Source organism: Lissotriton vulgaris, chromosome 7 (assembly GCF_964263255.1).
Source record: "Lissotriton vulgaris chromosome 7, aLisVul1.2, whole genome shotgun sequence".
Taxonomy (NCBI): domain Eukaryota; kingdom Metazoa; phylum Chordata; class Amphibia; order Caudata; family Salamandridae; genus Lissotriton; species Lissotriton vulgaris.
This window is the reverse complement of record NC_141695.1, coordinates 1,243,396,613-1,243,418,931: the sequence shown is the minus strand read 5'-3', so window position 1 is coordinate 1,243,418,931 and position 22,319 is coordinate 1,243,396,613. Positions and strand designations below refer to the sequence as shown.

General features: G+C 43.4%; 1 protein-coding gene across 1 annotated transcript in view; it reads right to left on the bottom strand.

The window, feature by feature from the left end:
- Positions 1–22,319, bottom strand: part of SIMC1 (SUMO interacting motifs containing 1) — a 372,068-nt gene that overhangs the window by 159,882 nt on the left and 189,867 nt on the right. Inside the window, exon 5 of the mRNA XM_086931744.1 lies at positions 18,576–18,751. Coding sequence (XP_086787870.1) covers positions 18,576–18,751 — 176 coding nt within the window. The remainder of the gene's footprint in view (positions 1–18,575; positions 18,752–22,319) is intronic.

Below are 22,319 nucleotides of genomic sequence, written 5' to 3'. Positions count from 1 at the left end.
TGCTGTGGTTTGCTCGGAACGCCGGACTGTGAGGGGTCGAGGGATCCGTTGGTCTCGAGGAAGGCGGAGAGTTGTCTGTTGACTGTCTTCTCGAGGGCTTTGGCTGGGAAGGGAAGGAGCGAGATGGGGCGGAAGTTCTTGAGGTCCGTGGGGTCCGCGGTGGGTTTCTTCAGGAGGGCGCTCAGCTCGGCGTGTTTCCAACTCTCAGGGAAGTTGGAGGATGCGAAGGAGCGGTTGATGGTGTTCCGGAGTTGGGGTGCGATGATGGAGTCGGCTTTGTTGAAGATGTGGTGTGGGCAGGGGTCGGTAGGGGAGCCGGAGTGGATGGTGTTCATCAGGCGGGTGGTGTCTTCGATGCTGACCGGGGTCCAGGTGCGGAGGATGGTGGTGGGGGGTGCAGGCGCGGCGTTCAGGTTCATGGTTGGTGTGCTGAAGCGGTTGTGTATGTCGGCGATCTTGCGGTGGAAAAAAGCGGCGAGTGAGTCGCAGAGGTCTTGCGATGGTGTGATGTCGTTGTTGCAGGCACTGGGGTTGGAAAGCTCTTTAATGATGCTGAAGAGTTCCTTGCTGTTGTGGGTGGTGTTGTCCAGTCGTTCTTTGAATGTTGTCGTCTTGGTAGTTCGGATCAGCTGGTGGTGTTCGCGAGTGGCGTTTTTGAGGGCGGTCATGCACAAAGATCCAATGTTGTAGATGGTGTGTACAAGAAGGATCAATAAGCTCAGCTCTGTAGACAATGTCAAAATGTATGTCCTGGACTTTTCAATGGCTCCTTGAATTATATGTTTCCATGTTGTTTGTTAAGATTTTCTTTGGTGGCATTGACAATGGCGAACTCAGCAAAGGGTAATTTGTGTAGATTGCTCATGGTGTTCCATAAGAAACTAATTGTTCAAATTAAAAAAAGCAATATACAGTGCTTTTGGTTGTCCGAAACATACTTGATACCCAGAGCCAACAATCAAACTGAAGCTTGTAAATAGTTTTTCATTATGTACCAACCATGAAGCAATTTATATAGTAAAATCTAAAGAATTAAAAATTAATAAGGAACCCTAGATACAGAGTCTAGGAATAGTGGGTATTTCCACACTTCTGAATTAGGGTTTATCCATACTATCATATGGGCATTTTTCAAAATGTGCTCAGTATTACACAGTGGCTTACATTTGGAATCCATAAATCGAGAGAAATCTATTTGTTAACAAACGATATACTATTCTTTGTTCCCACAATTCTCCTGATAAAAGCAACCCCTCTAGTGTGGCTGGGCCCACTCCTGAGACCAGTTTGTTCCAATCCTGTCACAGCCCTAGAGGCCCAGCCACAGAAATAATTATTTTTATTGGTAGCCGAGCCACAGCAGTGCAGCCACTTTTGCACGGCAAGTAGGAGGAAGGCACGGTTTCTTACCTGTAATCCCAGTTCTCTTAGGGGAATCTTTATTTTTAACCTATTTATAAGACATCCCTGCAGCATCTCTCTTGGAAAACTGCATTTCTTGTAGCAATCAGATTAGATTAGCTCGTAGGGTTAGCGAAATCAGGGCGTTATGTTCTCAAGACCCTTACACTGGGTTAAAGTTCTAACAAGGTAGTTATGAACACTCCCAAAATTCCTCCCCACGGTTGGGAATGTTAGGCTTTCTGACACCGATTTTTTTATCATGTATATCGGCTTATTCTCTACAGGACCTAAATGTCAACCTTGCTTTCTCAAGCAATAACGAACGCTAGCCATTTAACTTTCGTATCCTTTTTAGTTTCCGAATCCTTTTGAGAATATTGATTATCTTCATATACAGGAAGGTTGTAATGAAACAGATAATAACAGTTAGTTTCACTTGCCTTTTATGTAAAAGAGAGCACCAAGACGGTGGATTTTGCTATGGACCCACAATATATATACTAAGTTGTTTACACAGACAGAACAACTGATAATGAACGATTTATCCAGCACATTGTTTTCACCCACAGAGTCAACAGGCTCCTCCACCCAGGCGGACCATAGGGCATATTATTGCTCATTAAAAAGTAAGTTCCTTTTTTCCCATATGCCCGGGGAGAACACAGTGTATTGCATGTCATATATGTTTTGGTATGAAAGTGCAGTTTTTGTAAAATGTGTATGTTATGTTTGTACGTTTTTAATCCTTTATGAACAGGACCACAAGGAACAGATGGAATACCATGCACTAATGTTGATAGTCTATTTGTTATAGGAGCACTGGAGCATGGACCACAGCTTATTTCACTTCACAGGCACTAAACACAACAATGAAATAATGAAAACATCCTTTTCCAATGGCCGGCCCATTATGGGCAGGCACTGTATACTAACCTAAAATGTCGTCTTGATTTCCTACTATGCAGATACTATCGGTACAACGTTAACCGTATGTATATTGACCTGATACACACATTAGGTGTGTCTATATGATATTGCCTTAATATTTAGGCTGAATCAGAGGAGTGGCATACATGGGGCTGGCCCTCATGTTGTCCTGAAGAAAAGGTGTAAGGGGCACCTTGAAACATGTCGACAGGATATTAGGGACTGTGACCACATAAGTTATTTTTCCTTTATCCATGCCGTTTTATCATACCAACTAGAGGCAAGAATAAAATATGGGCTTACTAGCTAGGTATTTTTAACTATCACTCATCACCACACCACCACACACTGCACTACACATAGCTTCAAAAAAAGTGCTCCTACGTATCCCTCGCAGGTCGTAGCACGTCCCAAGCAGGAGATGCTTGGGATGGCCCCAATGATGAAGCATGTCACCTAAGGGCAACCTTGGGTGAGTGAGGGGACTCAAGAAAATAATTTTCTTTTCCAAGATGACACTGCCCAAGATCTGGGCAGTCGTGATATAAGTTTCTCCCTGGCTAGGTTCTCACGATCCATTTCATGGATTTAAGTGTTACACATATCACAAGTCACAGTCTGGAACAATTCCTTAAGGCCAACATCTATGGGTAAGAAAATAAGTTACTTACCTGTAACTGTAGTTCTCCAGTATTGGAATCTTTCATACATTCACATGCTCAAATCATTCCCCGTCATCTAGATGGGAATCTCTGGTACCATATAATAGTAATACAATGTTAAAGATAGAGCATGAAGGCCTAGCCTAGACCCTCCAATTTTGCAACCTCTCGGGGGAGGAGGGTGGGTCACATGTGAATCTATGAAATATTCCAATAAAGGAACTTATTTTCTCACTACAGTATTAGAACTTTCAAAGATTTATCTACTTCAATCAGAGCATAAAGCAGTAGTGAGGAACATCAAACTAAGTTATTAGCAATATAATTGTATAGAGCTATCGATTTGACATAGAATAAACGAAGACATAATCATGAACATATCTTATAATATTTTGTTCAACATATGACATTTCAGTCTGCTGTAAAGACAAAACACATGATATCCTGTCCTCTCTGAATTTTAGGAAGGGTTCTTTAATAGTGAGAGCTTGGATCTCACTGACCCATCTGGTAGACATCAGGGCCACCATGAGAGCAACTTAAACTCACTCTGTGAATGGGCCCAAATGGGCGCTTCATGAGCTGTGATAACACTGTGGTTAGATGCCAAGATGGAGGAGTAGGTCTGACTGGAGGGGAAACACTAAATAAGTCTTTGAGGAACTGTTATTATTTTGGAGGACCATAATGAGGGTGACCTGGGTGAGGAGAAATGGCTTCCAGGTTAACACTGATGGATTCATGAGCTAAACCTGAACATGCTAATTGCAATAGGTATGGTAATATATTTTCAGGTGAGTAAGACAGACGATGTATCTACTCTTGACACCATAAACGAAATCTCAGGAGCCAGGCCAATACGTGAAGAGATTCAGGATTTGGGTGCAGGACTTGGCCCTCACTCATCATCAGAACATAAGGTGAGCCCTTCAATCGGATATGAGGTTTCTCCGACAGAGGGAGTTGTTCTGTAAACCAATATTGGTGATGCAACATTGTGGCTATCCGTATCATTCTGCAAGGTTTGATCTTCATGAAAATCTTTTTAATTAGGGAATGGGCAGAAAAGCAAGCAAAGATTCCAGGTCATGCTATCAAAAATGCATTCCCCCTATGATTCCAGATTTCCTGATCCAGTTACCACTCGTGGCAAGACAACCTCAGTCTGCCTCAGAGAGTGTCTGCCATCTCTTTATTTTCCTGAGATATGCTCCGCTCTTAAATGCACTCTATTTTGGACGGCACAATTCCAGAGGTCATGTGTCTTTCGAGAGAGAAGTAGTGATCTTGTAACCCCCTATTTGTTTATTTAGTGCTTCACTGTTGTATTGTCCGTTCGTATGAGAACCTCTGAGCTCCTTAGCTTTGAGAGGAAACCGTGCAAGGCCAGATGCACTACCTTGAGCTTGAGCAGATTGATCTGAAGAAGCCGATGAAGCTTCTGCCACCAGCCTAAGACCTGTAGGTCTTAAAGGTATGCTCCCTATCACTCCAAGGAAGCATTGGTGGCAATGACTAACAGAGGGTTGAGCTAGGAATGAAAGACCGCATGAAAAGTGTGTCTGCTGAGTCCACTAAGCTAGGGCTTTGACCATGGCTGGAGTAACTCTGATGATATTATCGTACAAACCGGTTGCTTCCCATTGGTGGTCTAGCTCTTCCTGGAGGGATCGCATCCTTAGCCAGCAGAACCGAGCTAAAGGATTGCACGATGACATCATCCCTAATTATGACTTGTAGAGGCATACATAGTGAGGTAGTGTGGCTCACTGGTTAGAGGCGGCAGACCCGAGAGCAGAGGACGGCCCGGGACCAGGGTTCGATTCCCGGCGCGGCAGGTTTCTGGACCAGGGTCAGCGGACTCGATAATTCTCTCGCCTTGGTGCCCACTCTGATCAGCGATCACACTCGGCAACTCTGGGCATTAGCTTGCCTCATCCTCACTAACGGCCCCACCAGACCGCCGGGGATGCCTGGTCTCACCCTGGAGATACCCATTAAGGGACCATCTCTCAGGGAAGCCAGGAAGGATTTCGCAGCGGTCGAAGCGCCTTGGGACCCTACGGGTAAGTAGTGCGCTATATAAATGCCTATACATTTACATACATAGAGAGAGTTTTTTCTGAATGAACTTTGAAAATGTTATTAGCTTTACTCATCTTTCTGATGTGGGGCAGGCTTTGTTGGTTATAGTATCTAGTGTTGCTCCCAAAAAGGTTATAGTCCTAGATGGTTGTGGGCTTGACTTTTTCTAAATCGGACTGAGACATAGCGTATTGAACACAACTATACAAGTGTTTGTAACTTTTTGTGCTGCTTGACTGGAATTCGCCTTGATGAACCAGTAGTCTAAGTATGCAAAAACCTAGTGTTTTTGTTTCCTTGGGAAGGCTGCTACCGGAGCCAAATACTTTATAAATATCCTGTGGGATGACATCAGACCAAAAGGAAGAACCCTGATCTGGTAGTGGCTGCCGGCTACTGTGAATCATAGGATTCTTTTGTGGGAAGGATTTGAACATATGGACCAAGGGCTCCCAGTTTTATGGTATTTTGTTTCCGTTTGTATTTATCCATATTTATTTTATGCTAATTCTATCTGTATTTATCCATATGTATTATTTTTTTGTTTTTAAATGAAGCTGAAACTGTTATATTTCCACATTTATTTAACCAATAAATATGCACTCATTCCTGAATACCTGCCAGGTTTCAGTGATATGAACACCAGCAGAAGATAAATCAATGCACTTATATGAAAACATGCACATTTCAGTATCAACCTTATGCATATCTACTGTTTAAGTCTTTTTACTAAAATTCCTTTCTGTTTTTAAGCCCATTATCGATCAATCCACACAGCTGGTGGTCTGGCAGAGACTTCAGAATCAATCAAAAACGACCCCAAATTCCATTTTTAGCCACATTTAAAAATTAATACAGACACAAAAATAAATGGTTTTAGTCAGTATTTATCTGTAAAAATGGAAAACAGGGAGCCTTCCATATAATCTCAGTGGTTTAGATGTAGGAGAATATCTTGTAATGTTACCATGCAGAATGATCGTTTTTTGAGATATGTGTCGAGATCTCGGAGGTCAAGGATAGGCTGCCATTCCTTCCACTTTTTGCGAATCAGAAAGAGACAGGAATAGAATCCCTTTCCTTGCTGCAAAAGGGGGACCCTATCTATCGCTCTCTTCCGAAGCATGGTTTTGACCTCCAATTTGAGCAGTTGTAGATGTGTGGGAATGGAGGTGTGCGGTATGTTTGATGGTGGGTTATGAAACAATTCTAGGAGGTAGCCGAATCGAACAAGGTCTAAGACCCATTTGTCCGATGTTATCTTGCAAAAGTTGGATGAACAGGGATATTTTTTCTCCTAGTCTAAATTGTGAGGAGATAAAGTTAGCCGGAGCCTGTGGCAGGCCATTGATGACGACCAGTGTCCTGTCCCTGACGTGTTGCTCTTCCTCTAGGCCAGGTCTGTTGAAGGCCACTTGAGGTGGTTTGGCTTTGGGAATACTGCAAAAAAAAACTGATGAGAGGTAGATGTGTAGGAGGGATATCGGTATTGCTGATAACCTCCTCTATATGATGGCATGCCTCTTCCTCTAAGACACCAATACTGGAGAACCTCAGTTTACAGGGTAGTAACTTTTGTTCTTCACCAGTATTGGGGTGTCTTTCATAGAGTCACATGCTTGAATAAGAATGGTGAGCAGTGGCATTGGAATAGTACAAGGTACATATTATTCATAATAATAATAATAATAATAATAATAATAATAATAATACACAGTACGAAAAGACTGAAGTATACAGGTGGAGGGAAGCATCAGAGGCTCAGCTGATTTGAAAAGATTATGTAGGACTGCCTGTCCCATGGCTGAGTTAGTGTTGTCAGCGGCATCCAGACTGTAATGTCTCGTAAAGGTGTCCCTGCTAGACCATGTTGCAACTCTGCAGATGTGATGAAGAGGCACACCAGCAAACAGTGCAGTAGAAGTGGAAACCTTTGTGATAGAATGCGCTCGAACAGTTGCAGTGAGTGGCTTTCCCGCTTGCGGATGGCAAAAAGCAATCGCAGTAGATATCCAGCGTGCAATTGTTTGTTTGGTGACTGGATGCCCTTTTCGCATTCGCCCATAGGCCACAAAAAGCTGGTCAGTCTTACGGATAGTAGCCGTCCTTTGAAGGAAGAATTTTAGACACCTCTTAATATCTAAAGAGTGAAGTGCTCTTCCTGCTGGTGTTTGAGGATTAGGAAAAAATTACTTTAAAACAACTGGTTCATTGAGGTGGAAGTCAGACAGCACGTTGAGGATAAAGGCTGGATTGGTGCGGAGCAAGACTGAGTCCTTGGTAAACTGGTAAACTGAAGAAAAGGCCGTTTAGTAGTAAACGCCTGTATGCCACTGACTCAACGTGAGGAAGTGAGAGCCAGATGTAGAGAAGTCTTCCAAGTAATTTATTTAAGATCGACCTTATGAATTGGCTCAAACGGGTGTTTAATTAGTTGTGCCAATACAATGTTCAAATGCCAAGGAGGAGGATGCCGATGAATTGGTGGAAACATCTGAAAACATCTGAAAAAGACCGCTGAAAAATTGATGAATGACTCTGGAAGAGTGAAGAGAGTTAGAGCCATCTTGTCGGAACCGCGAGATTGCTGCTAGAAAGACTTTTAGGGTAGAAAACGAGAGGCTCGTCTTTGCCTAAGTATAAAAAGAAAGGCAAGAGTTGCTCCGGCATGGAAAGGATAGGATGTACTTGGGCATCATTGCACCATAAACAGAATCTTTTCCATTTGAGTTTGTATGTTTCCACAGTTGAAGCTGCTCTAGCCTTAGCCAGGACCTCTACAATCTAAAGGAATGTCCAAATTCACAAATTCACAGTCCTCAGGTTCCAAGCCGCTAAGCATAGAGATGCTGGGTCGGGATGACAAACTTGGCCCTGATCCATGGTCAGAAAATTCGGAAGATGGCGAAGAATGATCGGATCAAACTGTGATAGGAGCAGGAGTTCCATGAACCTGACTTGTGAGGCCATCGGGGAGCTACTAGAATAATGTGACAGGGTTCCTTCCTCATTTTTCGAACAACTCTGGGAACTAAAGGTATTGGTGGAAATGCGTAGGCATATATTTTCGACCAGTTCATCAAAAAGGCATTTCCGCATGACTCTGGTTGGGGAAGCAAACTTGCGTAGAACAGGCATTTGCAGTTCAGATGTGTTGCGAACAGATCCAGATTCGGACGACCCCATACTTGAAAAATGCGATCCAGCGTGGGTTGATATAATTCCCACTCGTGGTTGGTTGTGGAAGACCTGCTCAGTGAATCCGCAAGATTGCTTGACGCACCCAGAACGTGCACTGCTGAAAGGACGACTTGATTTTGAATTGCCCAATCCCAAATTTGCCTAGCCTGATGGGACAGCAGGATGGACCTTGTGCCTCCTGGTTTGTTTATGTAGTGCATGCACGTTGTGTTCTCTGTTCGAACCAACATCAATGCTCCTTGTATTATGGAGCTGAAAGCTTTTAGAGCTAGAAAAATGGGTAGTAACTCCAGTAGATTGATGTGCCAGGTTTTTTGCAGAATGTTCCACTTTCCCTTTACTGTTAGTCCTTGAAAATGTGCACCATAACCTTCTAAAAATGCGTCTGTTGTAAGAGTGAAACTTGGAGCGTCCACTAGAAATGGACGACCTAAAGAGACGTTTTTCTCAAGAGTCCACCACAAGAGAGCTCTTTTCATCAGAGATGTGACTTTGACTATATAGTTGAAGGATCCAGAGCTGTGAGCCCATTGTTTGTCCAATTCCTCCGGGATAGGTCTCATTTTTAGCCGGCAGTGGGGAATTAGAGGGATGCAAGAGGACAACATCCCTAGGAAAGATTTCAACTGTCGGACAGAAGCAGACTCTTTTGCTAGAAGGGAGGTCGCAAGATTGCGAATTCGCAGACGTTTTTCGTGCGACACAAAAACTTTTGCTAGCTTGGTGTCTAGAATGGCTCCCAAGAAAAGTCTGTTTTGAGCTGGGAGAAAATGAGACTTTTCCATGTTGAATGTAAGGCCCAGGGACTGGAAGAGGGACCTGCAGAAAAGAGGGTGTTTGGTAGCCTGTTCGAATGATCGTGCCTTCAGCAGGCAGTTGTCTAGGTATGGTAAGATTTTCACTCCTTGCAGGCGAAGGTAAGCTGCCACCGGTGCAAGGACTTTGGTGACCACACGGGGGCGGAGCCAAGGCCGAATGGAAGAACCTTGAACTGAAAGTCTTTCCCGGCCACTCTAAATCTGAGAAATTTTCTGTGCCTCTGTAGAATAGGAAGATGAAAATAAGCATCTTGAAGATCCAAAGTGATCATAAATTCCCCTTGAGATAGTAAAGGAAGCACTTCCTGAAGGGACAACAAGCGAAAAGTTTGTTTTTGGAGTTATTTGTTTAGGGCCCATAGGTCCAAAATAGGGCGGCATTCTCGCGACTTTCTGTATGAGGAAGAACCTTGAATAAAAACCTCTGCCTCTTTGTAGTTTTGGTACCACTTCGATCGTGCCTTTTCTTAGCAAAATTGTGAGTTGGTTTAAAAGTTCTTTCAGGTGGGCAGGAGGTGGACATCTTGGTGGAGATTTGGGAGGAATCTTTACAAACTCCAATGCATGTCCCTTGCGCACAATATCCAGAACCCATTGATCTGTAGTAATCAGTGACCATTTTGAGTAAAAGTGGGAGATTCGACCTCCAACCCTTGAAGAAGCGGGCGGAGTCAGGAATGGTGAGTGGTGAAAGTCATTGTTTTTTGGAAGAGACCTTCCCTCTGTAAGAGGATTCACCTCTGTATTGTTTGTAGGACGAAGAATGCTGTTGCCTGTATGATTGTGGACTCTGGGTGGAATAACGTTGTTGGCCTTGTTTATATTGATTGGAACTTTCATGAAAGGAATAAATGGAGCCCCAACCTCTTGCACCTCGAAAAGGTTGCTTCTTAAAATGGAGAGTTCCGAGAGCACGGGCCATGTTGCGTCTTTCTTTATTGTTTGCAGAGCCTCGTCGATATGTTGGCCAAACAAAGATTAGCCATCATAAGGCAGGTCCAATATTTTCGTCTGTACTTCTTGACGAAAAGACGTGTCTTTCAACCAGCCCCGACGCCTGAGAACTATTGCACCAGCCAAAAGGCGGAAACCAGTGGAAGACACATTCACAGCACAATCAATCATTTCGGAAGAAATCTTCTCTCCTTCAAGAAGACTTTAGTGCCTCAGCTTTAGATGCTTCTGGTATTAGATCTACAAGTGATGATATATCCGACCACATTTGTCGGTCGTAACGACCAAGGATAGCCAGAGAATTGGCCGCACGGACTGTAGTTTGCCATAATAGAAAATTTCTTGCCAATAGCATCCAGGTGTCTACTTTCTCGGTCAGGCGGTGCAGATAACGGAGATGAAGGATTCCTAGCCCGACGCTGTGCTGCCTGCGTAATAACAGAATCAAGTTTTGTTTGAGAAATTAGACAAGCAGTTGAATTTGTAGGAGCCTTGCACTTCTGATCCAGCCTCAGTAGAATAGCTGGAATTGAATTAGGGTTTTGCATGATCTTGAGCCCTTCTTGCCAGATAAAATCAATGATGGGAATAGAACCAACTTGTTTCTGAGGCTGATCTTTAAAGTCATACAAGAAACAATCCTCCTCTCTTGTTGTCATAGGAAGTTGGAATCTTTTTGCCACTTTTTCCATGAGTAAATGAAAACAACCTATGTCCACTGGTGGAGAATCCAAGAGGAGATGGAGTAGGCGATGGTGTTTGAATCTGGTAGTTGTCCCATTCAGAAAGAAGGGATCGGTCATACAGCTCACCCTCTTCTCTGTCATCATTCTCATCGACATTGTCATCCTCTATGACCTGATAAGCATCCTGATGTTGATCCTTGGCCGTCAACACAAGGTGTGGCAACCGATTCTTTATTAAGAGGAGGTTGAATAGGCGCTCAATGTGCTGGAGAGGCCTGTATTGAACTTGGAAAGCGGCGGAAGTAATCATCTACTATGAATTGGAGATTAAAAATAAGAGTTAAAGGCATCTGTGCCAAAGGGATTTCTGGTTCAGGCTGCGTGTCACACGTAGAAAAATCCTCTTCTTCTTGGTCCTCATCCGAGGGACTGCAAGCAGCCTGGAACCTTCCATCATTCTCAGATTCCTCACTATCAGAAGAAAATAACTCCGCTGGAGGTAAAGAAGGAGTTTGAATTGGCATAAGGGTATCCAGAGAGGAATGTCGCCGTTGAAGTAAAGAGCTTGAAGATTTCAAATGGTACTAGATCCCTGGAAGCAGCTGTTACTGTCACCGTCGACAAAGCCACCGTCGACAAAGCCACCGACGACAAAGCCACCGACGACAAAGCCACCGACGACAAAGCCACCGACGACAAAGCCACCGACGAAGTGCGCGTCGACAAAATCTTCTTCTTCTGCTTGATTGACACCGTTGACAAGGTCAAAGGCACCGTAGACGAAATAGGCCTTACCTTAATGGATACAAGCGTAAACGGTGAAGATGGCGACGGCAGGATCATAGCCGGCTTCATAGAACTGGATGTTGAAGTCGTCGACGTAGACGTGACGGCAGCTCTCGACGACGGGGGAAGCGACGACGAGCTCGTCGACGAGAGAAGCAGTTTCTGAGGTAAAAACTGCGTAGATGGAGTCTTTGACGCCTGAGAATCAGATCTCGTGGGCGTAATAGGTGTAGAAAGACTCTGAGGGGAGGAAATCGCCCCTTTTGAAGTTGAAGGTTGGGTAGTGGGCTTATCCACATGATGTTTCTTCACCACTTTAAGTTTTGGCGAAACCTTTTAATATTCACTGGTTCTCTTCAATGATGAAGAAGTCTTGACTGATGACCCACTCTCCAAATCTGAGAGAGGGTTCTCTGAAGTCTTAAACTTCTGTAGCCACAGAAGGAGATGCCCTGCTCTGTCCTTCAGCGTCTTCTGAGAGAAGGTTCTACATATTTTACAGTCCTTTACCTAGTGTTCAGGATACAGGCAATATATGCATTTTTTATGAGGATCTTCTGACTAAAGTCTCTGTTTTCGACAGGCTTCAAAAGGTCTGAAGAGAGACTTCTTGGTAGTAGACATAATTAAAGTTAACTTTGAGAAGAAATGAGAAGAAAACTGAGCAGAGCTCAGGGAGACTACCTTCACACAACGTGCAGTAGAAAGTCTGAGGGTCTGAGCCTCTGGGGAGAACATTCTAAGAGGGTGCGGACGCCTGATTGGTTGGAATTTGGACCAAAACATAATGGCTATGATATATCATAGAAGTGATATGTTGTCTATGTTTTTTCTTTCCTTTATGCATATATACTTGTGTTATTGCTACATTGCTATGTTATGTACCGTGGGACTCGCATCTCGACGACGGGGAATATTCAAGCATGTGAATCTATGAAAGACACCCCAATACTGGGGAATCTTAGAAGGTGGAGAAGGTGGCTCAGAGGATAACCTTTTAGCCTTTTCTGAAGACAGAAAATTCTTTTCTGTCCTTTCTTGAAGAAGAAGACTTAGATTTTGAAGGACTGCGGTCTTTTCAAGACCCATGATTGGTCTTTTTTTGTCTTTTTTAGGCTGCTCAGAGGAGGATTGAGGATGGAGTTCTCTCCCTCTTCTGGGATATTCTAGAGAACAAAGAGGAGTCCTTTCTATCAGAATCTGAAAATGGCACTTTTCTAGTTTTGAGCTTTTGAAGTCAGATAAACAGCTTTCCTTCTCTATCCTTCAAAGTTTGGTTTGAAAAGGTATGACATACCTTACAGTTCATGGCAGAATGATCTGAGCAGAGGCAATAAATGTAGTCTTGGTGTGGGTCTTCTTTTTACTACAGGTATTGCTGGTATTGCAAGCCCTGAAGAGACTTATTCTCCTGTCTGGCATGATGGTTAAATAAAATCAGATTTCAATGGCAGAAAACACTAAGGGTAGCAGGTAAATACTACCACAGCATCAAAATAATGGAAATATTCTCGTGAAAGTAGCAGAGCTCACTGGATACTCCCTAGCACGACATTCAGAAGTTTGGAGCTTCTCAGGAATGTTCTAGGGGGCAAACCAGCCTGATTGGCTGAAGTACAAGTTTGGTCTCTTTTTTAAATAGACTATGATAGGTTGCAAAATTGAAGGGTCAAAGACCTTCATGCTCTATCTTTAACATTGTATTACTATTATATGGTACCGGGGACTTCCATCTCGATGACGGGGAATCATTCAAGCATGTGAATCCATAGACGTTCCAATACTAGAGTAAAGGCCCATCCTCTACCTAGGTGGCAAAAAGCCTGGGGTTCAAGACTGACTCCAAGTGGCATCCCAGTAGTCTCTTTGGTCTCGTTGTAATCATTCCCAATGCTCTGCCTCTTGGATATATCAAATCTGCTCTTTAAAGAGTGGTTCCAGACTTTATAGGGTCACGGCTAGACTACTTCAACTTGGTCTACTTAGCTATGAAAGCTCTTTCTTGCAACACTTACAGAGTATTCCAACCAAAGCAGCTCAACTGATATTAGGAGTTCCAACAAAAAAGTAATAACTCACCTGCTACACACCATTCTTTGGTTACCTATACAACTTTGTATCTCTTTCAAAGCTCCATGCTTGAAATACAAGTTTTTTCATTGTCATAAAAATCACAAGGTATACTTCTTCTAGAGCCCTGCGTTTTTCACTCAAACTTCTCCTTATACCTATGTACTATAATCGCCATAAAAGATTCCAGACTTTGTTAAAGTTATTGTTCGAATTCTAATCCAGAACCCTGTCTAACAGGAAGTTGCTGGCCCAGTATTGTGGGGTTCCTAGTGTGTCTCTTGGACCAGAACACCTATCAAGTACAGCAACATGACAGTAAACCGCATATGCAAACTTATCATAGAAACAGTCCAGAAAATGTGTGAAGAATAATGAATGTCTGATGGGAACATGCCTAAACCCGGAGGATTGCAACTAGCAAGTGTTTCTCATAGGAAAGGATGCAGGTAACAACCGGTAGATAACAAAAAGTTAATCATCTACAGAAAATGGGTGCAATTGATTTATTAAGGAAAGTAAGGAATGTGTTTTCAACTCTTCCTGGCTAGACCACATTGATACAACTTAAAATTGAAAGTCCTGCGAACCTCACTGTAGGGGTCTGATCTTATAAGACACCTGAGTCAACAAGGATAGTAGTGAAGCAAGAAATGAGAATATATTAAGTTGAACATCATAGAACCCTCCACTAGTAACCGATCAGGACCAATTATTATGGTAATTATGCTGGACAACTCAATCCAGTTTAGTATTCACCTTAGATAAATTAATAATCTCTCACAATTTGATGCATAGCCTAGGCCAAGAGTAAATACGATGATTGAGAAGTTCAGATCAGCTGATGTCCCACCTATTGGGGAGGAGAGGTTTTGTTTACCACTGTTGTCCTGGAACCTCCTCCTAGTATGGCTCTGCCGACGGGGCACAGTATTGCCCCCTTTCATACTTAACTCTCAGGGTACCAAGGGTAAGCAGTCATACTTCTCAAGGAGGTAGTGTTGGGTGCTCAATCAGAGAACCAAACAATCAGCCGACAGGCACATTAACTTCAACGTACAGTGCAGTGCTTAAAAATTAAAAAGAAAGTACTTTTAATCACACAGTTGTACCAAATACTAAACAGTGCAATGAGTTATACAGATTAGTGTATCTGGGGTTGTCTTTGTGGCGCCACACTTTCCCCAATACCGCTCTATTAATCCTTACCCAAATGGGTGCTCTATTCTTTGGGAAATCAATATGAAGCAGGCTTTTCCTGTGCACAAATGCTCACTCATTGTTCAACCTTACCCACCTTACAATAATGGGATGGTGTTCAAGTCCTCAAACATTCTTAAAGGCTTAGGTGGCTCTCCATCACAACTACTAGAAGTCTGCTGCGCAAGCAGGGGAAAGTCAGGTGCACGTCATGTCCATCTGCACGCCTGCTCCGCATACAAGCATTAGCTTTGCCACAAAGGCACAGATGCAGACCCTGATATCTCTACTGGACATGGCAATGCTGTCCTGCCTAATCTAAGGATCGTCCAAGCATGGATTGGGCAAGTGGTGGTCACAGCAATTATGGTCATGATAAGACCAGAGGTATGTTAGCCCATATAGGGCCTATGACGATCACACAGTTTCAGCCCTGACTGGGCCTATGACAATCCTACAGTTACAACCTCTGCCAGGGACCACGATGAGACCAGGTGGGTGTTTCACTTGACAAACAGATCCTCCCTAGCTCACTTTTGTGCTGTCCCCTAGCCACCAGGGACACTGTGTGCCTCTCTCCTCTTGAATAGTGTCTCCTCCTGCATGTCCAGGTAGGCTCCTTCTCTGGCTGCAGGCTTCTACATACTTCTGGGCAGATTTGCAGCTCCTCCACAAGAAAGTGCAGACTTCAGGTGATGTTGCCTCAACTTGCAGACAGACACCAGTCCTGGTTGTACAGCAGTCTTTTGAGTACTATGTGGAGCGCTCCTTTCTCTGGTCATAAAGGACTTGGAACCGGAACTAAGTTGGGTGTTTGAACCCCACTTTCATACACAACTTCTAGGCCGAGTTTGTGGATCCACTATCTCAAACTGTAGCATCAGTTTGGGGTAGTTCTTTTTTCAAGTATCCTTCTCAGGCTGCTTTCCAGACACAGCCTTTGTTTAGAGTGATGATTCTCACAGCAGAAAACACTGGGGCAGTCCAACCTGGAGCACCAGAAGCACATAGTGGTCTGAGATCTGTCAAACTAAAGGAGTAAGAGGACATACAAAAATGTGGTCTCACCGAGAAACTTCTTAATCTCTCACAATGGAGACTGAAGTTATGGCCCTCATCCCCTACCATACCATACACCAAATGGAGTTTACAAGACGACGAATCAGCAGCTCCATGTAACAAAAGGACTCCTGGACTTTCTAAAAGTAGCCCTGCGTCCATCTTCTTTGCTTCAGTGTCTGGCACTCCTCCCTTCAAGCTACAGTAATGCAGGAAATACACTTCTACTGTCTGAGAGCACAGTCCTCACCCTCTATTTTGTGCTATGCCAGGTACACCCAAAATGGATCTCACCTGCCTGTTACTCTGGCTCACTCACACATAGGTCAGGACCACATGTGTTTCACACACTACCCATGCATCCACGCTGGACAGACGCACACAATGCGAGCACAAGAATCTCGGCATACCCATAATAGTGGAACTTTACTCAAGTGGGCAAGTAGGCTTTGCTCTCTGTGAAACTGATAAAAATGTATGGTCATATTGTGGATCTTTTCCAAGAGGACAGTTTACTGTCTCAATCGCTTTATGTGCCATACCTAGGACAGGCACAGTAGTCTACTGCCCACAATGAGGGCACATTTGGTGTTCCCCCTCATCACAGGACAGGTCCAGAACGTCCTACAGTCAGGGATAGGCCTAGGCTTCTACACACACTCTAGATTTGTGTGATGCCACAGCTAACATAAAAAAAGAGCTGATCACATACATGTACAGTTGAGCACTTATGGCAGTTGACCCTGCCTGTATACCATAAATTCCTGTCCCAACAACTCGTACATCAGCACTCTTAATTCACAAAAGGCGACTAGAGATAACTCTTAGAGCAAGAGACCGACATAAAACAGAATACTATAAGGATGTGCGACGTTATTTTTTTCAAGGCATGTGCGATCAATAGGAGTAGAGGTTTATGTGAAAGGGCGAAGGGAGGGGAAAAAAACAATGGACTGGGGGTTTTAAGGGAGGGGGTAGATGGGTGGGTGCTGCAGAGTTGCCTTTATTTTTTAAATAACAGTGACTTTGAACAGACCACTTTAAATAGATTTTAAACAGAACCTTCCAGTGCAAGAAATTACAGAGTACGGATACTAAAATATTTACCTCATTAAGATAGATAGACATAAAGCTAGGCAGATCGACATGTTTACAACACAATTAATTAAAATCATTACAAACTCTTTCAGCATTGTACATAAAAACAACAGCGATGGTGAGTAATTGATGGAAATAAAAGTGAAAGGATAAAAATTAAGTGCTTTAGTAAAACACTAGCGGCTTCTAGACACAAAACCTACCCTTATTGCACATAATTATAGGGCCATGAAGAGAAAGTGCTTAATTTTCTTAAAACATGCTCTCAGATTACCCCTAAAATAGTACCAGAAAAAGTTATTAATCCATAAATACAGTCCAGTGGGAGCGATTAGCTATGGTGGGCTCTTGTTCTTCACTCAGTTCTTCGATATCCACCTTGATGAATTTTAAAATCTTGCAGTCAACTGGTAAGAGGACCCATTCAGACAGCAATCAACCACCTCATTGACGTATTTTATATTTATGGCATGAAAAATCATCCTTATTGAGCATTTCAGAAGTGAGAGCAAGTTTTTGGAAATGCGCATGATATGGTGTAGTGTGTCAGGAGCACCATGGCACAACCTATATTTCTGGTTGGTGTTACTACGCAATCTCCCATAGCAATGCCACCTGTGAGGTATTACTCATAGCCATAACCTGATTTATTGTCATTTTGGTTCCTTAGGGAAAGTTCATCAAGGTAAAATGTTATAGAATAATAAACATACTTGAAGACCTAACTGCTGTACTGCCTGGTTTGACCACAGGAAAGCCCCAAATGCGAATCTACAAGAGGTTCACCCTGCAAAAGTCTGAGATATTTCGCTTTTAACTGAGTATTATCAGTTTAGGATTAAAATTTTTGCTGAAATTTCAACCAAAAGGGCGGTAACAATACTTGTGGTACTTCGCAAGGGAGCATAATTGTGGGGGCTGGGGTGACAGAAGATATTTCAATTAGTATCAGTTGATTACTGTCACACAGATTTTAGGAAAGCTATCTCTGGCCAGAGCGCTGGACACTTACAGTATCTTTGAAGCAATATGGCAGGGTACCATAGTATTAAAAGTTGTACAAAGATCTAAAAGGACCAATAACAATTGCCATCTTGTAATATCCGAGCCTCTTAACCACACTTGGAAGCATAGAAATAAGAAAATAATACGAGCCAAACACCACAGGACCAACTGCAAAAATATAACCAATGTTTTCAAGAACCCTGATCAGTTAGAGCTCAAAACCTATACTACTTTCAAGTGTTTATATGGGCTGCACTGTTCTATTCAGTTTAGCAGTTTGTTTTTGGTCACTATGTACAACCTAAGTCAGATGTTCTGTGTGGTACTCTTTGCTTTTCATTTAAAGATGGCAATATCACTAGTGTTTTCTGTCAGACACTTTACAACTGATATGGCTTTTTGGTTGCATTTCTCAAAACAACAAAGCATGTTTTATTTGAATAATTTGCAAATAAAAAAATTAAATATATGGTCAAAAGTATTCAGTGGATACTGCAGGTGCAAGGAGATAGTGTACTCTTCAGGGACATGAGACAAAATCCCACCGTGGACAAATGTTCTAATCTAAAAGCATAAAAAGAAATGAACGTTCTGATGGTTCTTGTAGGCCTCTTTCTTACCCTATGTTGCTGAAATGCCGGTCACAGGACAACATGGTCTTGGCAATGGAGCTCTGCAGCGACCTTCTGATCAGGTTAGTCTGGAAATCGTCCTCCAGGGTTTGAAGCATGTAGCGCAGGAAGAGAAGGTGGCCAGTTAGCTCTCTGTTCTGAATTAAGCCAGGTATCTTCTTGTCCTGCACAAACCCAAGACATTAGACTCAGGGCTGTGTCCTAAATTCACTCAAAGGGACTTTGCCAGTGTCAGCAAAAGAACAAGCTTGATATTTTTTCGATTGTTGTGAAATATTTCGCGCACATGATCTGGGACATTTCCCTTTATATCTACTCTGCCTTTAAGGCTTCTCAATGGACCTAGCTGGAGGAATAAATATGTAGTACAAGTCTCAAACTTAATTTAAAATGAAGAGTGAACAGACTTCCTCCATGTCATCTAGGAATGCGAATGCAGAAAGATCAGTAAATATTAGAAAAGATATAGGAATGGGAGAGAGAAGCACAGACACCAAAAAAGTGACATATCAAGCAAACACGTATCGGAAGATGTGGGGTCTCTGGTTGGATCACCTGCTCATTTAATCTCCTGAGGCAACATCAACGTGATGCTAGCACTGCAACATATGACAAACCGGTCATGGTTATTCATTCTCTACATGTACATCACAATGGTACATTTTGATGGATGCCTTTTTCTGCCTTCTGAACACTAAAAACAGGATTATCTCCTGGTGTATTGTAATTCGGCTATGATACCTTCCCACATGCTATGTGCTGTTATAAAAGGTAGTAAAATCTCTTATCAAAAAGCTTAAGGATATAAGATCTAGTGCTAACCAGTTCATTTAACAAGCATTGAAAATGCAATAGGTCTCGCCTTTGATTAAGTTAGAGCCATTTGCTTTGCTAAAGGAATTGTATAGCAAAACAAATGGTTTTAAAGCTGGTTATTTGAGCGCTCTGTGCAGATGCTCTGCCTCTGGGCCGTTAACATGCCATCTTTCGTCTCTTGTTTCAGCAGTGTTAGTAGTGTTGCAGAAGAGCTCTGGGAGCCCTTCCTTGCCCCTCGGTGTGAGGATAGGCTTGCTGCTCTGACTACAACATCCAGAATGCATCTGGGATACTAATCTAGACAGCCAGCTGTTAAGGGGTAAAAATAATAGCTTCAGGGATAGGAAGTAGTCTACATTGGAAGATGCTAGGACGGCGAAACAGGGAGGGTGTGGAGAAAGACGGGTGGATGTATAGGGAAGACATAGAATTAGAGAGGAGAGGTTGCAGGGAAGTGGGGGAGGGATGGAGAGGACAGGACAAGAGGGGATTGGGCGGGAAGGGGATGGGAAGAGAAGAGGGGGAGTGGAGGCAGGGAGAGGAGGAGAGCGGAGGCTAGTTAAACCAAGAGGGAGAGAAAGAATGGTGTGAGAGAAAGGGAAAGAAGGAAACTGGAGAGTGAAGAGAGATGTCAAAGAAGATTGGGGGTAGGGTTAAAAACGGATGGGGAGAGTGGCCAAAGAAGCATTTGCAATGCAATAGGTCTCGCATTTGCGAGAGTTTGAGCTATTGGCATTGTAAATGACAATGCCTTTTATTTGTGTTAGTTTTCAAAACACAGAAGTAAAACAAATTGCCATTTATGATGCCACTAGCTCTAACTTAAACAAAAGCGAGACCTATTGCATTTCCAATGCTTGTTGACTAAAGGTGGGCCCATGAAAGTCCGTATATCGTTGCATATGTGATTTAATGGGGGCAAAAAGAACAAGTAATAGAAACAATTAAGCACACACACACATCATACCCCACACACATTTATACCTTGAAAATAAAAATAAATGTCCAATAATATGTTATATAGTGCACCTTCACTAATACACGTTCACACGTTTATTAGTAGTACAAAGGTCAAATTTATTGCCACAAAACTGGTAAGTGAAAAACACTGTTACTGACTCACAGACTGCATACTAGTTACTTCACACATGGAAACAATTCATCCATAGGGTCTTTTCAGTGTAATTTTTCTGAACAATTACAATCCCTTGCATCCTGGTTTTAAAACCAACATGAAAAATGCCATGGCATAAACAATATATGCAGATAGATGCAATATAATGTGGTATTTAGTGCCACTGTTGAGTGGAGGGGCATCGAAACCCACTGAGGCTTCGTCTCTCAAAAAGCATTTTCCTGTGACCGAATTTTAAATGCTTGTTTCAGGCAAAGACCGGTTCTCTGAAATCAGGTGTTTGTGTCTGTCCAACATCAGAGATTGAACACCAGAGGTAAACAGTTGTATTGGGAGCCAAACATGGATGGATTCATTAACATATCTATGTGGAATTGGAAAAGTATGCAACATATATGGCTCAAATTCATTAACATTGTTGTACACTCCTATCTTCATCCTAGCATTGCCAAATTGCAGAAGGCATATTTATAGAGCGTTAAGTACAAAAGAAGTATGAGATGGTTTGGTTTAAACCAGATTAATGCCAAGCAGCAGCCTTATATTCACTCATATCAGTCCCTCAATTAACCCTTATTATATGAATGCCCCTCACTTCAGACTACATTTCCGCTGCCTTTCTTAGATTTACTCTAAATTATTGTCATTAAGAACAGCAAGGCGTAGCAGTTTTTACTTCTACTACGGTTGAGAAGCTGATGACCATGATGTTCACTTCCACCTCCTCAAGTTTTTTAAAATCCCGATACATTTTTGAAAGCCTTTATCTAAGCTGTATAGAGGAACAAGTGTCAACTCAAAGTGTACTTTGGGGAAGAGAGAGGCGAGAGAGGCGGAGAGAGGGAGAGAGAGGGTGAGAGAAAGAGTGCGACAGGGCACGAGCGCTCAGAGAAGGAGCAGACAGTGTGGAGGGAGAAAATGCAGAGAGCAAGAGAGTGGAGAGGGCACGAGTGAGAGACATGAAAGAGAGCAAGAGCACAGAGAGAACAAGCAAGAGAGCAGAGAGAGAAAGATCACGGGGTAAAGAGAGAAGGAGCAGGGGGAGAGAGAAAGAAAGAGTGGAAAAAGAGTAGCTGGGTGGGGAGAGCCCCTTTGAGATATAAGCACACTTGGCAGCATTCTGTGGAAGTGTGTAGGTGTGACCTCGTACTGTGGTGTGGAGTGGTGTGTGGGGGTGGGGGGTCACTGGGAAGGTGGGGCCACACAAAACTACCGGCTTAGGGGTGGCATGTGTCGATCTGAGAGCTGGAGGGTGGTTTCAGCACACACAGCCTGCAGTCTACCTGCGGCTTAGCAATGCTGGCTGTTTGTGCCCGAGGCGCATCTCAAGATACCCGGATATGTAGAACTTGTGACGGAAAGGCGATACCCCCGCAGTAAATCCTGCACCCGCGGTACCGGTACGGAAGCCTGGAATGGTCATGGCACACCGGAGTAACATAGCCGGTCCGTGAACAGGAAAGTAGTTACCCAGCGCGTACACAGCCGCGACGTTACCTGGGGTTGAAGAGGTGAGGCTGGCACCAGCCGTGGGCTCCTCCAGTCTTCCAGACACTAGGCTCCTGGTGACTCTGCAGGGAGAAGGAGCGGGGCAGCCCTTTCGGTTTCCAGCGCACCTCTCAGCTCAACGCTGACGTCCTGCCGGGCGACCCCTCTCCAGCGGTGATGCGGCAGAAGGGAATCCCGGTTCCGGCCAACGCCTGGCTGGACAAACAAGGAGCAAGGGTTGGATGGTGGGGGGTGCAACACTGCGAAAAGTGGTGCATGCATGCATGCATATT